We start from the raw sequence: 23086 nt of genomic DNA on the forward strand, positions 1-23086 counted from the left end.
CAGGTGTGCTGCACATTTCTCATTCTGTTTTCTAACATTTCTGTCTCAAACATATAAAAACAAAGTACAAAGGAGATTTTAAGAAAGCTACTAATTGTCATTGTAGAGCAGTCACATTGTGGTGCTACTTAAGAAAGTGGTCTGCTCCAGACTTTTTTTGCTTAGAAACCCTGAAAATAATGTGTACAAATAATTTGTTTTAAAACTTCTGTAATTTCTACTTGAGGCATACAGTAGGTTTAATTCTAAAAAATTACAAAACAAGGCTGGTTTAGGTGAGAAAGGGAAATCATGACATTGATGGGAGTTGGATTTGAACCTGTTTGCCCATAACCACAGAAGGAACCAGCGCACATTGGCTCCAACGTCCTATCTGTTTCGACTACAATGTGTCTGGTTTCAATATTAGTGTCTGGTCAGTAAAAGAAGGACACAAGGCCGCTGTCAACTAAAATTATTTTAATAAACAACTTATTTTCGCACATGCTGTTTGTTTAGACAATGACACAATGATGTTTCCTCTGCGCATCTGTTCTATTGCAACAGTCTCCATAAATCTTCATGACGAAACTAAGCCTGTCACATCACAAAAACATTGAAACGTAGATTCATTTTTAGCTGCGGGCTGAGATGGGCGACCTCGATTAGACTGCCATCAATTAATGGTTTCCCAGGATTGCCGTTAGCCCACCAAAGCGTTTTCCTACTGTATGAATGGCAACTGGAAGCAGAGGGCCTCACCTACAGGAAAAGCAGCCAGGTGTAAACATGCTAGTAGTGTTTGGATTAGACCACAGGAATCTGGGCTATGTGTTGACAACGTGCCAACTCATATAGCCTAGACCCCATAAGGCACACTACTGAGAAAACTGCCAGTGGTGGCACTCCTCACCGCAGTATGACTTTGACTCCAAAAGGGATGTGCATAAATTGGGTGTAGCCTCGCTGTGAAACAGCGTGTGTTTAGGCATGCCCATTCATTTTGGCGCATACCGGCTGTATTCCCCGTCTGCAGACATTGAAAATGAAAGGCCTGGAATTTCAATACGCCAGCTACTGTGGGCAAGAAGGCAGGAGGTTGCTGTGCAAGAAAAATGTCTGCCAAGAAAACGCAAGCAAATGTATGAGGTCAACTGGCAGGGTAAAAAATACATGGTGATTTTTGAACAGGGTGTAGGGGTCTCCCACATTCGGGGAAGGTCTGTGCTTTCCTACTGCAAGAAAAATACACTTTTGTCTAATTGTGTCTTTTTTACTGTGGATTTTAGTGCATTTGTAGGCTACATAAGCTCCTGAAAGTTAATAAAAGAACCATAAGCAGACCTTAAGCATATGCATTCAAAACAGACTTCACATTGATCCAACAAACGGCGACAAACTAAATCCAACAGGCAACTCAGAATGCAAGCGTTTGTGTTCGTTGGCATTTGTCGGATCACTGTGAATTAGTCTTTAAAAGAAATGGTAGCAAACATAGATGTGAGAGGGTACAAACCTTTTTGAAGAGCCGGATGACATCATCGCTGATCTGAGCCAGGCGAATGATGACGTTGTTGATATAGATGTCATTAAGCGTGGCATGATCTCTGCTCTCTCTTCGAGTCTGGTTCAGTACCAGATACCAGCAGTTTACTGACGAGAGAAGATGCTGTTCTTTCCTACAGAAACAGACAATAAAAAAAAAGTTAAATACAGTTGCAAGTTTGTTGCTGTTTGTTTGAAAGCGCTGATAACCTTATAATTCACCTACATGATGCTTAAGACTTAACACTACTTAAAATAATGACTTTGAGATGGAAATCAGCCTATTTCGAATCTATTTAGCTTTGAGGACCTTCAACTTTAGCTCGGTAATAAACAGTCCTGTTTTTAAAGGCCCATTTACACCAATGATAACAATTCTTATAAAGATAAAGTAAAAAAAATCATTCTAAATTTAACACAATAACACCTCGAATATAGTCCAGACCTCAAATATTAGCCTTACGCAGTGTAACGTATGTTCGTGACAGTTTTCATGGACACAAATGTTTTGTTTCGCGACTTTCAATACATATCAAAGGCTCACCCATGACCCTGTCCCTAACCCAAAAGTAACGGGGGCAAAGGCAAATCTTACTACAACAAACGAATGAGAATGTACAAATTCATATAAATTAGCCATCTTTTAAAGGTCTAGTGCATCAAATTTAGCAGCATCTAGCACCAAAGATAGAAATAGATAGAAATAGCTGTAGAAAGAAATAGCTCATTCTAAGTTAATAAAAACAACGTAATATGTAAGGTCGTTATACACCTCTGAAGACATAGTTATGTATAATATATTGCATTTCTGTCAATAGATCCTCTAAAACGTTACACATTGTACCTTTAAAACACATGAGATTGTACTGACACAGTACATGCATATAAAAGATACTTCCTATTGTAATACATTAGATTGAAAGTCGATTGACTACTCAAAGTCAATTAGATTGACACGAAAACGCGAAATTCGTGTCCATGAACACAAACCAATATAGATTATAAATTACGTGTCTTTGTCATGAATTCCTGTGAGATTTTATTGCAAATATAACAATAACATTACAGAGCAACAATATCATTGAAATCACTTTTAGAGCGATTTTTTCCAGCAAATAAACTACAAAACATTCACAGCCAATCACAATTCATTCGAGTTAAAAGGGCTCATACATTTAAAATGTGAAACTACAGCGCGCAAGCCTAGAATAAACAAAACATTGTTGCCCGTTAGTATATTGCTATCCTCATAGTTATTGCTTTTGGTGTACACAGACCTTAAGTCTTATCTCCTTAACCAATCAACAAGCTGAAGTAGTGGGAGTGGAAAAAATAAAGTAGAAAGTATTGAAACGGGAGAGAGAGATAGCGGGATGAGGTTTGGGATAAACGACATGAGGAGCAAAAGCAATTACTTCAGAGAGTGTGCAGATTGGGGAGAGAACATCAAAGTGTGGCCTCTTGCGAGACTTAGTGAAATGCTAATCGCTGCTAATGAGGAACGTATATCTCTCTGCTCCATGTGGCGAGCGATATTAGCCCTGTGATCTGCCCTCAAATAGGGATAAACAGTAAACAAAGACCAGTGTGCTAACCGGCACCCTATTAATGATGTTCTTTTGGGTTATGACAAGCTTACCAGAACGGTCTACATGGTTTTGGTCATATTATGGTGCATATTTCTTAGTGCCAGCCACAGAAATCACAATTTTAAGATGAATATTTTATGTTCGTACGTCACTTAACCACACTGATGTGGATGAAATTATACGACGATTTCATGTGACATGCAAAACACAAAGGCAACCCAGTTTACACAGTCAAACTCGCACAAAAAGCAGAGCCCTTTAAAGATAAAGTTTATTATCAGAAGATTTGCATTGAATTTATGGGAGAGGAAGAAATATAAGGAAGAGAAAGAGAGCGCAATACAATGTGAATGAACAAACACGCAACACAAAATAAGAATGTGTCCATTCAGAGAGCTGAAAAGCTGTTGGCTCAAGTCTGTGGGAAATTACGTCAGTTTTTTTGGCCCATCTTTTGAAACAGGTTATTGTAGTATTTGGCTAGAGGCTAGATCTACAGCTGATTGAAATAACCCCATTTCACCCAGAACATTTTCTCCTCCTTTTCTTCTTTGTCATTTGCTATTTTTTCAAATTCAGAGAAGAGATCAAAAGCACCGCTCCAATCAAGGCCAGAGAAAAGGGATAGGATATCGTATGATTCATAATCTTTTTCCTCCACTCCTTTTCTTAATGTTCACGGTCTACAAAAGATGATCCCTCACAACTCTGAATCGAATTTCAATCCATTGGAAAATAAGAGGGAAACAATCTGTGGTGCTCATATGAACTGTTGTTTTTAGGATGCATGTACTGTAGATACACATAATGATACACATTATAAGTTGGGCAGTTCCAATTTATTAATTTACATAATTATTTGTAGTTTCTGTGTGTAATTTTATCTGTTGACAGAAATGCACTTTTTTTTCTTTTTTTTACGCCTTGATCAATATATAACACAAATAACTATGTCTTAAGAGGTGTATAAAGACCTTACATAATGAAGCGTTATGTGTTTTTACCTTAAAATGAGCTGTTTCTATCTACATACACCGCATGTTCGGCATGTTGTTTCTACAGTAGCCCTAAACAGACAAACTGCTCTACATAGCGGTTCGTAAATACGTTATATCTTTCGGAAACTTGTCGACATCTTAGTTCTGTGTCAGCCACCGTATAGGGCTTCGAAAGGGAGGGATGGAGTGAGCCATTGGTTGGAATTCAAAAACCTCACCGCTAGATGTCGCTAAATTTTATACACTGGACCTTTAAGTACAATCTACATTGGTACATACTGTATAGAACACTCTTCAAATGTTTAGACTTCAATGTTGGAGATTTGTGCACCTCCACAGAAACTCTGACCACACATTCTGTATCCTTACATAACTCTATATAAAAAAATTATTTGCAGATGGAAAGCCCTTTCAGCTTTTAAATATATAGGCAGCTGTTTTAACATGACAGGAGCCTTGGGCTTGCCACAACACACCTAACTGTTATTGTTTGTGACAGGAGAGACAGGCTTCTGCATTGTAGTGATATCCTTTTTGTGGACCACTTTAGTCCCCGGAAAGCTTCTGGCACAATAGCAACATTTTACAGTAATACTTTTCTTATCGCATTGTGACTGTAAACATCACAGCTTTGATATTTAATAATATATGCAAATCAAAAGTTTTATTTAAAAATGACTTCTTTACCCCCCCCCAGGAACTTAGTGTCTTCTAAAATAAAGTTAATCTGATTTGGGTTCAAATGGGTGTACTTGTGAACCTGATATTCAACAATGTCTAGTGGATTGTTCACTTTTCTCATTGAGCTTGTTTTAACATTTTTTACTGTATACTGCAGTCCTGGAGATCTAGAGTTTTTTTAAGAACATGTGTATGTAAGTTTTCTTCTTTAAAAATACCTATAAAATATATGACTGGGGTTTGAAATCCCTTCACACTTTGTTTAGGTACGGCAATACAAACCAATAAGCACAATCATACACCCACCCTCAACTGCCTGCCACAATATTCATCCAAAAAAGCGCTGGCTGTTTTAGTGCCAAGCTCAATATAGCTTTATCAAAGGGCTTTTAATCCAGTCTGTAGTGTCTTATCTCCTGACGGAAACGCAAGGGAAGAAATCACATGCCAAATCCAAGAATCGTAGTAGAGAGAGAAAAGGTGACACACATTTCCGCCTTTTAAACAAACTTCAATATGCCACAATGACCATTTGCACATCTTTCACCTAACCCCCAATCCTTCAAATAACTGACAACACACCCAACCCACAAACACACAAAATAAGGCCAATGTATGATTGCTTCCAGCTGTAGCCCCCATGACAGCAAGAAAAAGAGTACATTTCGTGTTGGGAATGGTAGATAGATAAGATCAAAAGCGAGTCTGACATCATTAAGAAACAGGTAGTTGACCCAAACATTTAAATTCTGTCATCATTAACTTTATCACCTTCATGACATTGTATACTAGTTTGATATTCCTATTTCTGTGGAACACAAAAGGAGAAAGGCTGTGCTTGTTACTCTTGTTAAAACAGTGAATAAAAAAGAACCACAAATGCATCATATGACTTAGTCATATGAGGGTTGTCGAACGACTTGAGGGTGAGTAATTCATGACAGAATTTTCATTTTTTGGCCTAAAATGATATAACAGTCAGTAAACCATGACAGATTTGTCATTTCGGAGTAAACTATTCCTTAAATCTCACGGTCACACATACAGGAGACTTATAGGTATTGAATGATGTCCCAGAACTGAAAATTGCCAACGTGCTTCCAAATGTCTTTCTTCGTGTTCAACAGAACAAAGAAACGCATACAGGTTTGGAACAACTTGAGGGTGAGTAAATGAAGACAGAATTGTAATTTTTGGGTGAACTATCCCTTTAACCACAGGCTGCGTTCAGCATGTCAAACTAGCACTGAACCTTTATTTTGTCCAAGAGATCCACTTTCCTAACATGCACGAGCCCAAGAGCTCTGGCACGCTGTCTGAGAGGCCTGGCGGTGAGTGAATGAAGGCCAGAGGTGGAAGGCAGGTGCTGCCGTGCGAGGAGCGGATTGCAGCAGGAACGTGCTGCAGGATGACTTGATTTCGGGCTTGTGTCCAACAGGCTGCAGCAAATCTAGCCTGCATGCCGCCACATCTAAACCGATCCCAAAATCATCTGCATCTTTCTAACGCTACTCAAAATGTCACCAGTTTTCCACAGGGTCTCTTTCTCCCCAAATTAGAATTTAGATTTAATTGCATTAATATTCATGATATAATTTACAATATGTACACGTACAATGAAAAACAATCACAATTCAATATGCAAATAGATGAATGATAGCATGGTTAAAAAAATATTCTGGCAGATTGTAGGCAATGCTTTGCCCCATAGGCCATTGTATAAAGTCCATGCATACCTTATAGCAATCGGTATAAACTCACATATTCATAAGATTATCAATTAATTGTAAGGAAATAAATGTCACAGTGCCATTAAGATCATGAATTATGGAATATGTAATGCATTTTGATGCAGGAGGTTTAACAAACAGCTTATACCGATTCAAATGCACTGTACATTTATGTAGGTTATATAAATGAATACCCTCATACATACATTAAATAATAAATAAATCTATTTTTCTGTCATATCCAATTAACAAAACGTGGCCAAGTAGTTTAAATTCTTTTTTATCTGTCTGCCTGCAAAAAACGCAGAAGCCCCACCCCTCATTCATGTATAGCGCCTAAGTAGCCTATGGATGTTTGAATGTAAAGAGCGGGTTGGATTTGTATTCAGACAGTCTCTGCAGCAACACGCATCAAATGAGACTGCAGTAACAAACATGCAGGCCGTGGAACGAGGCTAGATAACCACAGGAAACAAGGTGAAAGTAAAGCAGAGAGTCTGCAAACACAACACATACACACACGCACAGAGTAAAGCTCAGCGTGGGCGATAAGTCTGCATTGTGGAGATAGCAAATGGTATTTAATGACTTAAGAAACAGAAAAATGGCCATTAATGACACTATTTTTGTAGACAGACTCTTATCTTCTCTAGACATGGTATGGTCTGTGCAGAAGCACATAAGCTTTGGTGATATGGGTTTGTTTAATGCAGGGATTTATTTTTACTTCTTCAATAGATATGTATACTATCTATTGTTATGACTTACTACACACCTGTTTTCACCTAAAAACGTTACAGAAGAAAAAAACATACCATTGAAGCATTTGGTTGTTGTGAGGTGGTACTGGTGTCACTTCCTGGAGAATTATGTCATTAGGGAAGTGGTAATGGTAATGCAAGAACATGCCACTGGCCAAAAACACGGGTAAGGGAACGTAAAATGTATACCTTGAAAATACCTTGTAATACAACTTACTATGAATAAAAATGTCTGTCAAATACAGAAGACTAGACTAGACCAGACCAGACCAGATCAAAAAAAGAAAGAGAAAAGGGAAACAGTTTAAATGCTTTACTTTTTCATTTACTTAATTGTACTTAAATCATTTCTTTCTTTTGCTATGTGCCTTGTCTTTTCATGTAAATCTATCAAGTTACAAAAAAGGGATATTTAGAAAGAAATTAATATTACAGCATAAAAAAGTTGGTTATTGTATGCATTTGTTTTTAACTTTATGTACGTGTATGCACGCACGTGTGTTTGTTTCTTGGCATTAGTCAGCTAAGCTTGTGGGGAGTCTAGCGTCAGCAAAACTAGAACTCAAAAGCTGACAAATAATGAGGAAGCAAAAACATGAAGACACTGAAAAGAACCACAGAACCGCTATAGTAAACAACCACAGAAAATGGTAAGACCAGATGCAGGGTCAGAGAAGCAGGAGACATTGGCACTGGCATTTCTCATTGTTATCTGCAGTAATGCAGTCAGTGATGCAGAGAGACCGGCCCTCAGGAGCAGACACCCCTCTTCTACCAGCTGCTATTATTTAAACCCCACCAATCCTCCTCCAGCATACATGATATACAATTATGATACAACATATGCACAGTATGAGCTCAGCAGCATTCTCTTTTACACAAACTTCATCTTAAAACATCTGCTACTTTTATGTTTTTCTTTTAAAACTGATACGGTATGTGTTTTTCAGTCCCACTCTCAGAAGAGGACTAAATAGTCTTGTTAGCAGAAGTTTTACTGCAGACTCTAAATTTATTGTTGTCTTTAGCCATTATTACAGAGAAACACCCTCATAAGGTTCCCACTCTAAGCCAAATGTCAAATTCCCTGACTTTCACGGACTAAAAAGTTGAATTTCCATGACCTATAATGAACAAAACCCGGTCTTTGAAGTGGTCATTTTTTAGCCAAAGCTCTTGAAATGTACATTTTCCTGGCATTTTGCCTTAGTTAGGAGCTACAGACTTAAGTGATCGCAAGGTGACAAGCAGGAAGGGAATACAATGGCGCTGAAGATATCCATAACAATACGCAAAAATGTATAAAAAAACACGACAAAAAAAATACAGTATAGAAAAATTACATTTTGTATAAATGGAAACTAAAATTTTAAGTGACAAATAAAAATCCCTGATATTCCATGACTTCGACAAAACGTATATAAAATTCCATGATTTTCAATGTCTGGAATAGACCTTTTAAAATTCCATGATATTCCAGAAATTCCATGACCCGTGGGAACCCTGTGAAGAGTGAATTGTGACTGGTTTTAGAGGAATTAGGTTAAAACAAATTCACTGTGGAACTGAGTATCTTGGAGGAACACAAAGCAAACTTACTTGAGGAAACAATGAATTCAAATAAGCATTTAATTGAAAATACAAGGCAAAGGTAACTAATGCCTATAGGCGTGTAACAACTTTCTAAAGTCGATGGATAAAGGGTAGTGAGAATCAATCCTTGTGTCAAGGACGACAGCATGAAGCAGAAGGAGTAATTTACCAGAAGCTATTTCTGCTCTGATAAAAAGAGGGGAAATTGGTAAAACCGACTGAGAAGTTAAAATAAAGGAACAGTTCACCCAAAATTTAAAAATCTGTCACTGTTTCCTCACCCCAAGTAATTTTTACATTTTTAATGTGCTAGTTGGATTCACATTCAAAACTGAAAAGAAAATATACCATTTGATTCCTGCATATGCAAGAACCATTTTGTCCTCAATTTACAATTTTTTTCATTTCAAATGTAGTGCATATCTCATGATGTCACTACTTTTATGATGTCACATGGTATTTAGTTGTGTTTGGAGTTTGACAACCACTTGTCACTTTGCACTGTAACGGCATTGAAAAAGAGTATCATGTCTACTTAAAGGGACAGTACACCCAAAAATGAAAATTCTGTCATAATTTACTCACCTTTAGATTGTTCCAAACCTGTATAAATTTCTTTGTTCCGCTAAACACAAAGGAAGATATTTGGAAGAATGTCAGTAACCAAACAGATCTGATCCCCCATTGACTCCCATTGTCACGACCGGCGTGGTGAAGAACCCAAATGCAGGCAGGCAGTGAAGGGGTTAATGAAACAAGACTATTTAAATACTTAACAAAACAAATACCCTCGATGGGGAAAAAACGAAACTAAAAAAATATATATATATATATATATACTGTATATATATAAAACAAAGACTTCCCACGTGGGGGCAAAACAAAAGACAGGAACAAAATAAACTAACTATAAAGCAACGACACAACGTCTTAACAAACAGCACGACAGGGTAGTTCACAAAAACTCACAGAAACTCGAGGAACATAGCACAGTACATACAACGTAATCCACGAACACAAGACAAAGAAACAAGAGGGTATTTAAAGGGAAGACATACGAGGGATAACGAGCGAGGGCAGGTGTGGAACATAAGACACGAGAGGAAAGCAATACAAGAAACAAGAGGGGCGGGGCCAATGACGAGACACTGGAGAGAACGTATATTATTGTCAAAAGGACAATAATATGTTTCCCTCCACACATAACCAAAGGCTTTGCCATGGCTCTGCTACAGGACCAAGAAAAAATGACTAAATGAAGCAGAGCCATGACAGAAGCCCCCCCTTTAATGAGCACCTCCAGGTGCTCACCAAGGGGTAGACAGACGAGACAAGGAAGACTGAGACAGAGACAAGAACAGACAAAACATGGAGAACAAAATCAGTGGCAGACAAGACAAAACAACAATAGGATTGGGGTGCGACAATAAAAATAACAAACAAGGGGGGGGGTGGGGCCAAACAAGAGTTCAGGGGAGGCACAGTCTTAATCCCCGGCTGTGCTCGAGAGCGCGGAGTCCTGGGGTATTCTGTGGGGGAAGTCCTGGGGGGACCGCCGACGCGCAAGTCGGCGGGACAAGGCTGGGACCCGCCTGGAGGGCTGGCTGGACAGGGCTTGACGCCGGCTGGAAGGCCGGCTGGCCAGGACTTGACGCCAGCTGGAAGGCCGGCTGGCCAGGGCTTGACGCCGGCTGGATCACCGGACTGGACACATGACTGGACAAAGGACTGGACACAAGACTGGACACAAGCCTGGACATAAGACTGGACGCCGGCTGCACCGGCTGGGTTGGAGTCCACGCTGCCCGCCGCTGCCTCTTCTTCTTCCGCCGAGCCACCCGGCTGGTGGTCGGGTGATGGAAGGAGGTATAAGGCACGGCTGGCTCCGGCTGGGACTCCTCGGAGGTGGATCCCCAGGATGCTCTCCTCCCCCGCTTGCCAACGAGGCTGGTGGACGGTGGAGAGGCTGCCGAGAGTGAGGGGGATGGCGTGGCGATGCCCACAACCCCGATCTGCAGGGAACCACCTTCAGGGATCGTGACCAACGGAGATGGGTAGCGGGCACTTGTTGAGACCGTGGACTCCGACCGCTCCGCGGCGGACAGCCACACAGCGTCGAAGTCCAACGGCCTCAACGCCCTCATCTCCGCCCTTGAGAGTGGATTCCTGAGACCGCAGTTGAACAGCACCGCCAGCTCCTCCTCCCCAAAGACGCCATTCTCGGCGACATCCAGGAACCTCTCCACATACTCGTCCACACTCTCACTTCCTTGGCGAAGTCCGCAGAGGAGGCGAGCTAGGTGGGACCGTCCAGTGTCCATGCCGCCTACTGGGTTCTTAGTTTGTTCGTGGATTCTGTCACGACTGGTGCGTGGAAGAACCCAAGCGCAGGCAGGCAGTGAAGGGGTTAATGAAACAAGACTTTATTTAAATACTTAACAAAACAAATACCCTCGATGGGGAAAAAACGAAACTAAGAATATATATATATATATAAAACAAAGACTTCCCACGTGGGGGCAAAACAAAAGACAGGAACAAAATAAACTAACTATAAAGCAACGACACAACGTCTTAACAAACAGCACGACAGGGTAGTACACAAAATCTCACAGAAACTCGAGGAACATAGCACAGTACATACAACGTAATCCACGAACACAAGACAAAGAAACAAGAGGGTATTTAAAGGGAAGACAAACGAGGGATAACGAGTGAGGGCAGGTGTGGAACATAAGACACAAGAGGAAAGCGATACAACAAACGAGAAGGGCGGGGCCAATGACGAGACACTGGAGAGAATGTATATTATTGTCAAAAAGACGATAATATGTTTCCCTCCACACATGACCAAAGGCTTTGCCATGGCTCTGCTACAGGACCAAGAAAAACATGACTAAATGAAGCAGAGCCATGACACTCATAGTATTAATTTTCCCTACTATGACAGTAACTGAGGGATGAAATCTGTTTGGTTACCGACATTCTTCCAAATATCTTCCTTTGTGTTCATCAGCACAAAGACATTTATACATGTTTGAAACAATCTGATGGGGAGTAAATGATGACAGAATTTAAATTATTGGGTGAACTATTCCTTTAAAAAATGAAATGACAACATTATTTTTAAGTGAACCGTCCTTTAAGGATATACACGCTCAGATACAAACAGATACACATCAATCAGTCTTACCTCGGGCCGCGGATCTTTGAGGAAAACCTCTCTGCTAGTTTCTCCAGACTGCGTGAATACTCAAGCTGAATCTCTGCCTTGCGGCGGAAAAACTCCTGTAGGTCCTGCAGCAGCTGGATGCGAGCCTCCGACTGTTGCTCCAGACACTTGAATTGCTCCACCAGCTGATTACGGATTTCTGGGTAATAAAGCAAACAAACACATCAGTCTGACTCAGCACAATTCCCAACATCTGCACATAACTACTTGAGAAATGAGACTGAAAAAAGCAAATTTGTATTACAAGCAAACATTTTGTACTTCCGGTTACAATTGCAATACGATTATTTGATGATTAAATATTTTACAGGAAACAAGACAAAATAGTGATTTTCTGCAGTGTGCTCTCTGCAAGATACTGAAATTCTATCCACAATATCAAAGCGCAGCTGCTGTAAGAGTAACCTTTACAAGGGAGGGAAATATCAATACAGTCTTGGCTCTGACGTAGGGCTGGGCGATATGGCAAAAAAGTAAACTCGATAGTTTTTTTCTATATTGATCGATAACGATATTTATTTCGATATATATTTAATTAAAAAACTGTATTTAAAAGAATCTATTTTAAATACAGTTTATAAACAAAAGTTAACCTTTAACCAGTTAAAATTCAATTAAATTAATGCACTGTTGCAACACAGAGGATATTAGGCCATAAACAACATGTACCAGTTCATTCAGTCTCATTTTGATTCAGTTGACTCGTTAAGTAAAGGGGGTGTTCATTCAGTACATTCAACCAATGAAAGGGCTCCGTTACTGTGTACATTCGAACGCCATTGGCTCAGCACCTGCGCACATACATAACGCTGCAATAATGTCTTGCTCGAGTAGTGGGATTCATTCAATGCATTCAGTGAACCTTAGTCTTTCAAAAAGACATCTCACATAAACTGTAGTACATTTCTTTAATCATGCAAGCATCTTACATGCAAGGTTCAATATTTTTATGTGCACACAAACTCACTTCATTACATCTCTAATCTGTACAGGGCAGCGCCTCAAGTTTGTTTTGTTTAACCGGCGATTGCGAAAAAAATAAGACACTTGATAAACCGCGTGATGACAACTCGAGGTTAGTTTCACCTTTGTTTCCGCTTCCAGTAATGTTTTCCTCCTCATGTTGAGTTTTCTTTGCCAAGTGCAGTATGAAATGGACTTTGTACTTTGACTCGCATGATAAAAGCTGCACGCTGACTGACTGTTGTTGCATTTATTTCTGCTTTCTGTTAGACTGTAAGATTAATCCATATCGAGTCAAAATGCCGATAGTTTATCATCGTTTTTGAAATACATTCTATCGCGATTCGATATGATATCGTTTATCGGCACAGCCCTACTCTGACGTATGCTGCCCATATGTTTTTTCAAATCTGTCTGTGTCAGCTAAAATAGGAGATGCACCAAGTCTGGGATGTATTGGTACTTTTGAAGACCAGGTAGACTAGAGGGACAAGATTTTCAGATGCATGATTTACAACAAAATTCTATATATTTTAATAGCTGACAATGAGGTCTTCAAATTAACCTTGTTAAATGAAATAAAACATTTTCTGTTTTGCAAGAAATCCTTAAACTGAAAATCATAAAGGTTTAGAATGACATGAGGGTGATTAAATGATGAAAGAATTTTAATTTTTGTGTTTATTTTTTTGTGTTTTGTGCTATCCCTTTAGTAAAAAACAACTTTCTCCCATGGTAAATTGACTGAAAAAATGTATTCAAAGTACCGTTTTATAGCATCACTTGTCACTATGTAGAACTAAAGCCTTTTTTTTACAGAAAAATCATTGATTTTGGTGCGGGAAATGTGAAAGGTTTCCTGCCATAAACGTGGTATGTTCTTCAGGTGACAAAAGAGAGCAAAACAAGAAGGAAAAGCGTGAATTATACCAGCATGAGAGCAAATTACATTTACAGTAATTCACGTCCCTTGGGCAACCTGTTTTCACAGTGTTTAAGCAAAGCTTCTTTCATGTGTCCTTTGAAAGGCGACTCTACTGCTTCAAAGTCTTCCTTTGAAGCAATATTTTATTGTTTCCATTCTCTGTACTAACGTTAACAGTACAATTAGAAAACAAAATGTAGTTTGGCCAAGTAAATCAAGACTACTGCTAAGCTTTAAAAAATACCACAACTATATTTATTGACTATATGGGCTGATACTAGAAATCATGGGGCATAGGGACCAGGACAAAATTATAAGGATGGGCGTCAGCCTCAATACACCCATGTGTCCCCGCCACCACAAGACCCTCTATTGGTTGTCCCCTAGTTTATAGATGCTTGACACTGGGTAAAGTTCTGGGGACTTTTTCCACAAAAATAATGACTTTTCTGAGCTATTTCCCATTTTGTTCATTGCACAGAATGATATTAATTTTAAGGATGTTTTATTTTCCTATGACATTGTGCTGGGATGGCTATCCACAGTGTGTAGTATTACAATCTCTGGTACACCACCAAACCTGGCTCTTCCTAACAAAGCTAAAGACTCTTGCCTGCCAGTATTACATGTGGTTAAAGCCCATGTGGGCTCTATTTAGAGAAATCTTATGTATTGAAGAAAAACGCCAGCCAATCCCAGGCCCTGTTGATACCATTCTCTGAAACTCATACTGCCCCAAAACTTCTGCCTTTCCGCAGACAGTTTTTCATTCTTTCTTGCCACTTTTATATTTGTAAAGCCTTTTCAGAGTGTATTCGGTGACAAAACAAGAGAGCCTGGGGGAACGCCCCGGCAACATCTGACACTGGTTTGCATGAATGGCAGGCAGGACTTTTTAAAAAATACTCGTAAAAGGAGTGGGTTGAAAAACCTGCAGCAGCGCATGAGCTGACAGCCAAAGCTGGAAAAATAGGTCATGTTGTTAATGAGCCTCTCGCGGAGACCCCGAGCGAGAATTATTCAGGAGAAAGAGGATTCCAAGTGTGCTGCGATTTACTGTAGCTCAACCAGTAAAGCACGACGTTAACATCGCCAAGGTCACGGGTTTGGATCCCAGGGAAAGCACATGCTAGAAAAATATATCTTGAGTGTACTGTACAGTAAATCTTCAGCCAAATAAATGAATGTAAATTATCTGCCTGTGGCTTCAGGTTTTGTCCCTAAGTCGTAGCTCCTCTCACATTTGGTCTCTGAGGGGGGATTATTTGAATTTCTCCCTGACGGTAAAATCACAAAATTACTCCAGAAAACGATTTCTCCAGAATACCCTCATGCACTGACCCTCCTGCACCCAATCGCAACCACTGCCTCAGTCTCAGCAAATACCCAACCAACTACATCATCACCAAATGACACTTTAAAGGGAACCCAGTGTATAGAGAGATGTATTGCTTAATACGTTGTAATAGCCTTACACTTCTAGCATTTGTCGTTAAAAACACATAAAATATTTTCAATTCTTTAAAAAAAACCTAAATGTAATACTCATTTTAACCTAAGGAGGACGCCATGTTCTTTTTCGATGACGTAAAATGGTTGCACGCACAGGCAGCTAAACTTGACACAGAAACATTAATCAGTTCTTCAGTAAATATAAGGTGCTGTAGGATAAAATATATATATATATAAATAACGCTAAAATAATAAAGAAAGAAAATAAAGACGCTATTTGATGTATTTTCATTCATTTTAATACTGTTGGTCAGAAACAATACAAACATACACATTAATAACCAAAATCATTTAGAATTTAATGCTGTATATACACGATGTTTTAGCCATTATAAAATGCATTTTATCCAGATTTTTACTTTTTGATGTTGATTTATCAACATCAGTAGCCTAAAGTTATTGTCTTCTCTCTCTCTTGTCATAAGCTGACGGGGGCTAATATTCACGTGTGCTCTAATACAGATTATAAAACGGTCAGTTCTGGTCCTTGATTCTGATTGGCTGAGCGGAGTTCTAAGCCTTTATAGAATACCCCAATATATAACGGCTGACCGCACCACGTAGCCTAAATATCATTTTATTTACTTTATTTTATGAAACCTTGCTAAGCATATGGAATAACAGTTTTATAAAAGCAATAAGCCCCACGAAGCAGTGGGTTATAGTGCATTTTATAACAGCTACGGGGTTTTAGGCACTCCGCTTCGTGCCACAACGCCCTTAGCTGTTATAAAATGCACTGTAACCCACTGCTTCTTGTGGCTTATTGCTTTAATAAATAACCAAACCGCAAGCATCTTATTATTGTGTTTATCAGTATATTCTCACAATGTATAAAGTATACGATAATGGTGGATGATGATGTCTTAAATAGTCTTAACTGTCTTTAAGACGGTCGTTTAAAGCAATGATTTAATGCATGTTTACCTTGAACAGACGCTTACGCATTCTTCTTTCATGACAGGCAGGCTGACTTGTGTCAATAGGACATAGAGCCACCTACTGTCCCTGCGTGTTTATATACAGTATCTGATCTTATGTTTGACATATCATATTTTACTGTTATATATGGAAAACGTGTGTGCTTCGCTGTAGCGAAAGAGAATAGGTTTTGGTTGCAACCATTTGACGTCACGGATTTTGACGCAAAAAAATGGCAGCCTCCGAGTAAAAATAAGTTTATGAATACTGTGACAGTTACACTAATTTCACATTTATAAAGTCAATACAATCGTTAATATATTAAGCCATACATCTTTCTATACCCAAGGTTCCTTTTAAAAACAAACACAAAGTCATGACCATTTTGATTTCCGTGAAAAATAAATAGTGTCTCGAACATATATAAGCAGGACATGATGACTAAGCCATCTGAGTAAATAAGAAATGATGAACCCTTATTACAGAGTAGACAGAAAGCAGAAGTAAAGGGTCAAAAACACACAAAGCTCATCATAACTTTTAATTTAAGGGTTTCCCAACAGATCTTGTCATTTGATTAAGGAAACCTGCAATTTTGTGTCGTGTGCATGATATAATAAGAAACTTGTCCATGTCAAATACAGAATCTGTACAAATGCAGCACTAGAATTCATTCAATTCGCTTTACAATAGTGCATTGGTGGCTCGGGCACTTTTCAAGCAAAATAAATCGATACCAAATGGTTCCACCAAGCAAAAAGCACTTGACAGTTTCTACTGCAACACAATACCAGTGATGCACACTTTACATGTTACTGAGAGCGCTCAAGACCCTAGTCTTTGCATATATAATGCATTTACTGTAAATGCAAAAACAACTCTCAGACTCATGATCGCTTCCTACCCCCAACGTCTCCAACCGCTGAATTTGTTTATATTATTAGACTCAATTTAACAGCTTATCTATCTTTTTATCGTGGGTACTACTCATCTAACAATAGATACCCTGCTAAAAATCCTCTTCAGATAGACAGTGACTCACACGTACATTAACTGTGTCAATGAGGCTCTCTGTGTTGGAAAAGGGCAAACACCATCCTTGGACAAAGAGATGAGTGAAACATAGTCAGAGGAAATATTTACGCGGATGAGTATGGGTGTGGGTGTTATGTACTGTTTGTCACTGTCTTTTCAAAGGAATGTAAAAGCTTGATTCATCTGTGCTCTTATAGCTGAAGTGATTTTTTTTTTCAAATTACAATATTTTCTTTGATCAAAATGTAAAACGCAGAGAAATCTCTAGAAGGTTGAAAGTCTATAGAGAAAGTCAATAGAAGGTTGAATTCCTGAAAACTGCACTATTAAAACATGGCGATTAGATCAATAAAGCTTTGTTTGACAAATGAAATAAACATCACCAAATGTCTTTTACTGCCATCATCAGCCCACAAACATGAGCATTATGCTTCCATATATACTCAGAAAGGAGAAAAGTGACAGGCAGAGGCTTCACTTTGACTTTGAGACTGTTTATTCACAATTCATAATAATCATTATTCACAATTCAAGTGTATGCACGATATAAGGGAAAATTAAAACCTGAAAGTAAAAAATTATGATGAATTTGAAACGTATGTCAATTTGAGAGGAATTACTTGAAAATGGTGGAAAGAAGGAATGCGTTTATGTTTAAAGACAGGCATGAATAAATTTAATATTTGGTGAATATCTGTTTTATCTTATAAAAGGGTAAGTTGACCAAAAAAATGAAAATTCTGTCATCATTTATCATCATTTATCATATGACTTTCTTCCACAAAACACAAAAGAAGATATTTTATGCCGAACAACGGCGGTACCCATTGACTTGCATTGGTTTTGTGTCCATGAAACAGAAGTGAATAGGTACTGCCATTGTTCGGTTACCAACATTCTTTAAAATATCTTCTTTCGTGTTCTGCAGAAGTAAAAAGTCATCCAGGTTTGAAATGACAAGAGGGTGAGTAAATGATGACAGAATTTACTTTTTTGGGTGAACTATCCCTTTAAGACACCAGTACTACATATACTTCAGTACTTCACTAACTCAGTTGTGCAGTTCTACCTAATACTTCTCTACACACAGCTTGTAACTAACAATAGCTGAATCAGCATCCTTCCCAATCGCTGCTCGCATTCACCAATAAAAATGTACGAGCAGTGGTCATGCGTTAAACAGGGGTCACTGCTGAACAATATTTAAACCTTTGGCAGGGAGCATTCGTTCTCTCTCTCTCTACCTCTCAGCACCCCCTTTTCTCCAGCCATCTGTAAAGCGAGTCCACTGCTGCACTTTCGAACAGTTCACACTGAAGGTTACATAACACGCACCGCAGGCAATTAACTTCAAACCGAATCTAATAAAGCCCCCTGTTGGTTCTACTCACGCCCATTCATTAAAGACAGCAAACCTGACCTTATAAGACCATTAGCTGAACTGATTACCCAACGTAGGAAAAGGTGAAAACAGACCGATGGGGTGAGATATGGATTTACCTTATGGAAAAAGTTCAGCACTACTGAGAATAAAACTATAAATGACGTGTGTGAGCCATCTACATACAGTAGACTAGTCTGCATTCTATCATTTACTGAACAGAGCTCCTTAAAGTGCCTTGAAAAGGCCACCGATTTATGTTTATATGCTTGAAATGGACCGGTAGATATTATAGCCATCTGACACAATGTCATTAAAATGATGCGGTTATGATGATGATTCATATTATTGATGTGGCCTCATTCTTTAGAGCAAAGAACCTTTGATGGGCATTTATATGAAAGTTTCAACAAGATCTTAACTATAATGTCATCGTGGTGCATTGAAATAGAGATGAAATGCAGTGAATGAGATGGAAATACTTTTTTCTCCTCAATATCTAAATCTTAGCAGAACTGCTGTTACGTCGAAGGATTAAAGGGACCAAACAGTTTGGGTCACCATTGACTACCACAGTTGTGTTTGTGTTGTACCCGAACCCTGTTAGATCGTGTTATTTCGACTTTAGCCTGGGAAGTACCTATGGGTTTCATAATCCAATATCATTCCTGACTGAAACCAAACAGTCTCGCACTCCCTTTATATAGATCGCCCAACTTATTCAATGCACGAATGTGTGCCTTCATATCTGAACATGGAAATTGTCCATTACATGGCTGATGCAAAGTGCCTGGAACATCAATTAGCTGAAATGATACGATACAGTTTCAATATTCCTGTCCAGGAAAAGGATAATGTGATTCAAAACATGCACAGAAAACAGGTGAACGCACACAGAAACAAAGAAGCAGACACAAAACCACACAGCCGTCTAACTTCCTATCCATTTAACGCATTGATTTGTCCTCCCCGGCTGGAGTATTACCATCAGCATAATGTCATGTGATCTGGTTGCTTTAGAGAACTCGAGACGTCCCTTCAGGCAGTGCTTTCAATCACAGCTGTCTCCATGCCAGCCACACTCAGAGAGAAAAATGACTGTACATTGTCTCTACGGCAACGGACGGGGTATTCTCCCGGGAGAAGGTCTGAAGCGGAGAGAGAGATGGAGGGCGCCGAGATGTTGACACGTGCACATTTACACAAGGCAACATGACAAAACAATCTGACCTCTTTTGTTCCCGCGTGCCTCTCGTGTAGCAGTGACTTTCCATCCACCCCAACGTTTTTATTAACTTTCGTCTTTCAACATCTTTATCAAGATAACAAGATTTTGTATTAACTTTTAATTCTTATTAGTAACAATATATCACAATATAGCAGATGTGAAGTGTTAGATTTAATGAATGATATTATAACACAATACAAATAAAAGAGAATACTTGATTTATATCACTGTACCAGTATATACATTTGCTTTGCTGGAAATCCAACCCTAAATTGTGCTATATCTCATACATCCAAGTAGTAATGAATATTTTTTCATAACTGAAGGACTGTATTACTTTACACATGATTTTTTTTCAACATGAAAGCTTTTTTACCTTTGCTCAGTATATCCCCTCTTACCACCCATCTCACGACTCACATTATAAACAGATTTCTTACGCAATTGATACAGTGCCCTATTCCTATTTATTAAGTGCCTTTTTTTCACTCTACTTGAAGATGCCAAATATCAACGCCTGGCTGCCTGACATATGGTACTATCAGGCAGTATAGCACAGTGGGGCAATTCACCACAATGGAATGATTCACATACGATTAATATTCTTCTTCAGATTACAGACCACCTCAGAAAGTCCAGAAATCTGCATATGTAAAAATAGCTTCCTAACTTCATTGGTCTGGCTTTAACAGTCCTGCTAAGAGGAACAAAGAGGACGATTCACAAATTGCCTTTGAAATAAAGTTCAGCAATGTGCTGCCTTGTTTTCAAGACATAAGTGGAATTTAAAAACTGTGTCTAGTCAATTATGTATTTAAGGAGAATGAGAAGCTGTATTTAAAATGCATATCAGCAAACGCTCACGCTGGGCATTAGCTCTTTTCTTTAAGTGCTATGAAATGCTTTTAGAAGGATGCAAAAGGGCTTCGTTCATTAATCAGATGTAAATGATGCATATATGCTTCTCTGTCCAAGTAAGATTTTAGGTTTAAGTATAGTGTAAAGCATAACGTACTGTAAACTGCTTGAAAGAGCAATGTGGATATTTTAGCGGCATCTAGTGGTGAGGTTGCGAATGGCAACCAACGGCTCACTCCACCTCTCCCTTTCGTAGCACTACTGTGGCTGACACAGGGCAAAGATGTCATCTCGTTTTCACTACTCTGTAGAGCAACATGCCGATGTAAGGGGCGATGTAAGATTCCATGTAAGGGGACCCGCCGTGTATTTAGAAATAGCTCATTATAAGGTAATAAAAACAATGCTTCCTTATATAAGGTCTTTATACACCTCTGAAGAAATAGTTCAGGGCTCTAGACTGCTACTAAAATGATTTAGTTTAGATCCAAACTAAAGTGTGTGTTTGACTTCATAAAAGCATGGCGGGACAGAGTGCTCCATATGCTTTTAAAACACTGTCACAGAACACTGATGTCATATTCCGATCGTTCTGCACACCTCTTAATGAAGTCGAACACGTTGGTTTCTGAACTGTCTCTCTCCCTCACACTTTAATCAAAAGCAAGGACGGAAGACAGAATACATGTTTCACATGGCGCATTCAGAGAATATTTTTACCTGAATTACAGCTGGGTGTGAATGTGCTCAAAAACATTTTGCTTTTTCTTTCCTGACAAGTGTTCCTCACATGCAGCTGACATAAAGGAAAAATCCTATCCAGTGAAGTGTTTTCCGTGTTAACTTCTATCTTTTGCAATGTCTTAACAGCTGTGAACAACAAACAGCACGTCAATGTGCGCTAATGTCCGATTCGCGATGTAATGACTCATTTGAACCGATTAATTTTGTTGAAACAACTCTTCAACTGAACTCACGAGACTTGCTGTCTGAACCCATCAAATCAGTCACTCAAAACACCTCAGAACACAAGTGTGCTAAGACCACTAACTTAGTACCATTAGTAAGATTTAGCATTTTAAGTTTATTTATGACAATGTATATAATATAGTAATTTAGCACTGAGCTACTTTTGAGTTTTGAGCTAGCAAATTTAATTTAATTTTATGTGGTAAAAATAAAGAAGGCCAGTGGCAAAATTACAGCTTTTTGCAAAGAGGGCAATAAAGGAGGATTGTGAAGAGTGACAGGTTAAATTTGTGTCACATCATTTCATAGCCAATATATAACCTGAATATAAAACTAAATAATAATAACTGTATCAAATAACAAATACAAAGTTTCTTTGCATTTATTTTGGATTTATTGGGCTAGCAAATGTTGAATGCGCAAATATGAAGCGGTCTATTGCAGACTATATTAAAAGACGGAGTGACAAATTAACAGAACGATCAACTGAGGTCATTATGATTACAATAAAAAAGGGTGCGACCAAATTGTAAGTTGGTGCGACCAACTGAGAAAGTGTGGGAAAAATTAGTCTAGAGTCCTGTAGTTATGTATATTATATTGCATTTCTGTCAATAGATTCTGCTACATATTACACACTGGACCTTCAAAGGGATACAAACATGTTTGACTTGGTCTTTTCTCCTTGGAACATCTGTATCTTTTTTATACAATAGAAGTGAATGGTGACTGCGAGTATCAGTCACTAACATTCTACCTTACATCGACTTCTTGGCATTTCACAAGAAAGTAATATAATTTTGCATCAGCATATGCACATTAAAAATATAATACATGACTTTTATTTTGGGGTACCTGTCCCTTTAAATTAATATTTTCTTTCTATATTGTTGCACAGTGCCAAAACATATGGTCAATACTGTATTACCATATACACTTGGCAATCCTGGCAATTCAAATTTTGCTCCATGATTGACAAAAGAAAACTCTGAATGTCTTGGCTGTAACTTTTTGTGTTGAAGTTCAACTTCCAGTAGGAAAGGCCCTTGAAGAACTGCAGCTGCATTTGACTTTCTTAATTATGAAAATCCTCAAGAAACACAGAGAAGATCAAGTTCAGTCAACCATTAAGCAATCTGATAAATTTAAGCAATCTATGTTTAGCATCTCAGAACAAGGAAGCCTG

At 38.7% G+C, this 23086-nt stretch overlaps 1 protein-coding gene across 3 annotated transcripts in view; it reads right to left on the bottom strand.

Moving 5' to 3' along the window:
- srgap3 (SLIT-ROBO Rho GTPase activating protein 3) overlaps nt 1-23086 on the bottom strand; it is an 82083-nt gene that overhangs the window by 49623 nt on the left and 9374 nt on the right. For all 3 annotated transcript variants that reach the window (XR_008963227.1, XM_057337453.1, XM_057337452.1), the window contains exons 2-3: nt 12070-12247; nt 1496-1658 (exon numbers count right to left, since the gene is read on the bottom strand). Coding sequence is in view for 2 of the 3 variants with exons in the window: in XM_057337453.1 (XP_057193436.1) it covers nt 1496-1658; nt 12070-12247 (341 nt within the window). In the remaining variant the exon portion in view is untranslated. The remainder of the gene's footprint in view (nt 1-1495; nt 1659-12069; nt 12248-23086) is intronic.

The sequence above is a fragment of the Triplophysa rosa genome, linkage group LG7 (genome assembly GCF_024868665.1).
Source record: "Triplophysa rosa linkage group LG7, Trosa_1v2, whole genome shotgun sequence".
NCBI lineage: Eukaryota > Metazoa > Chordata > Actinopteri > Cypriniformes > Nemacheilidae > Triplophysa > Triplophysa rosa.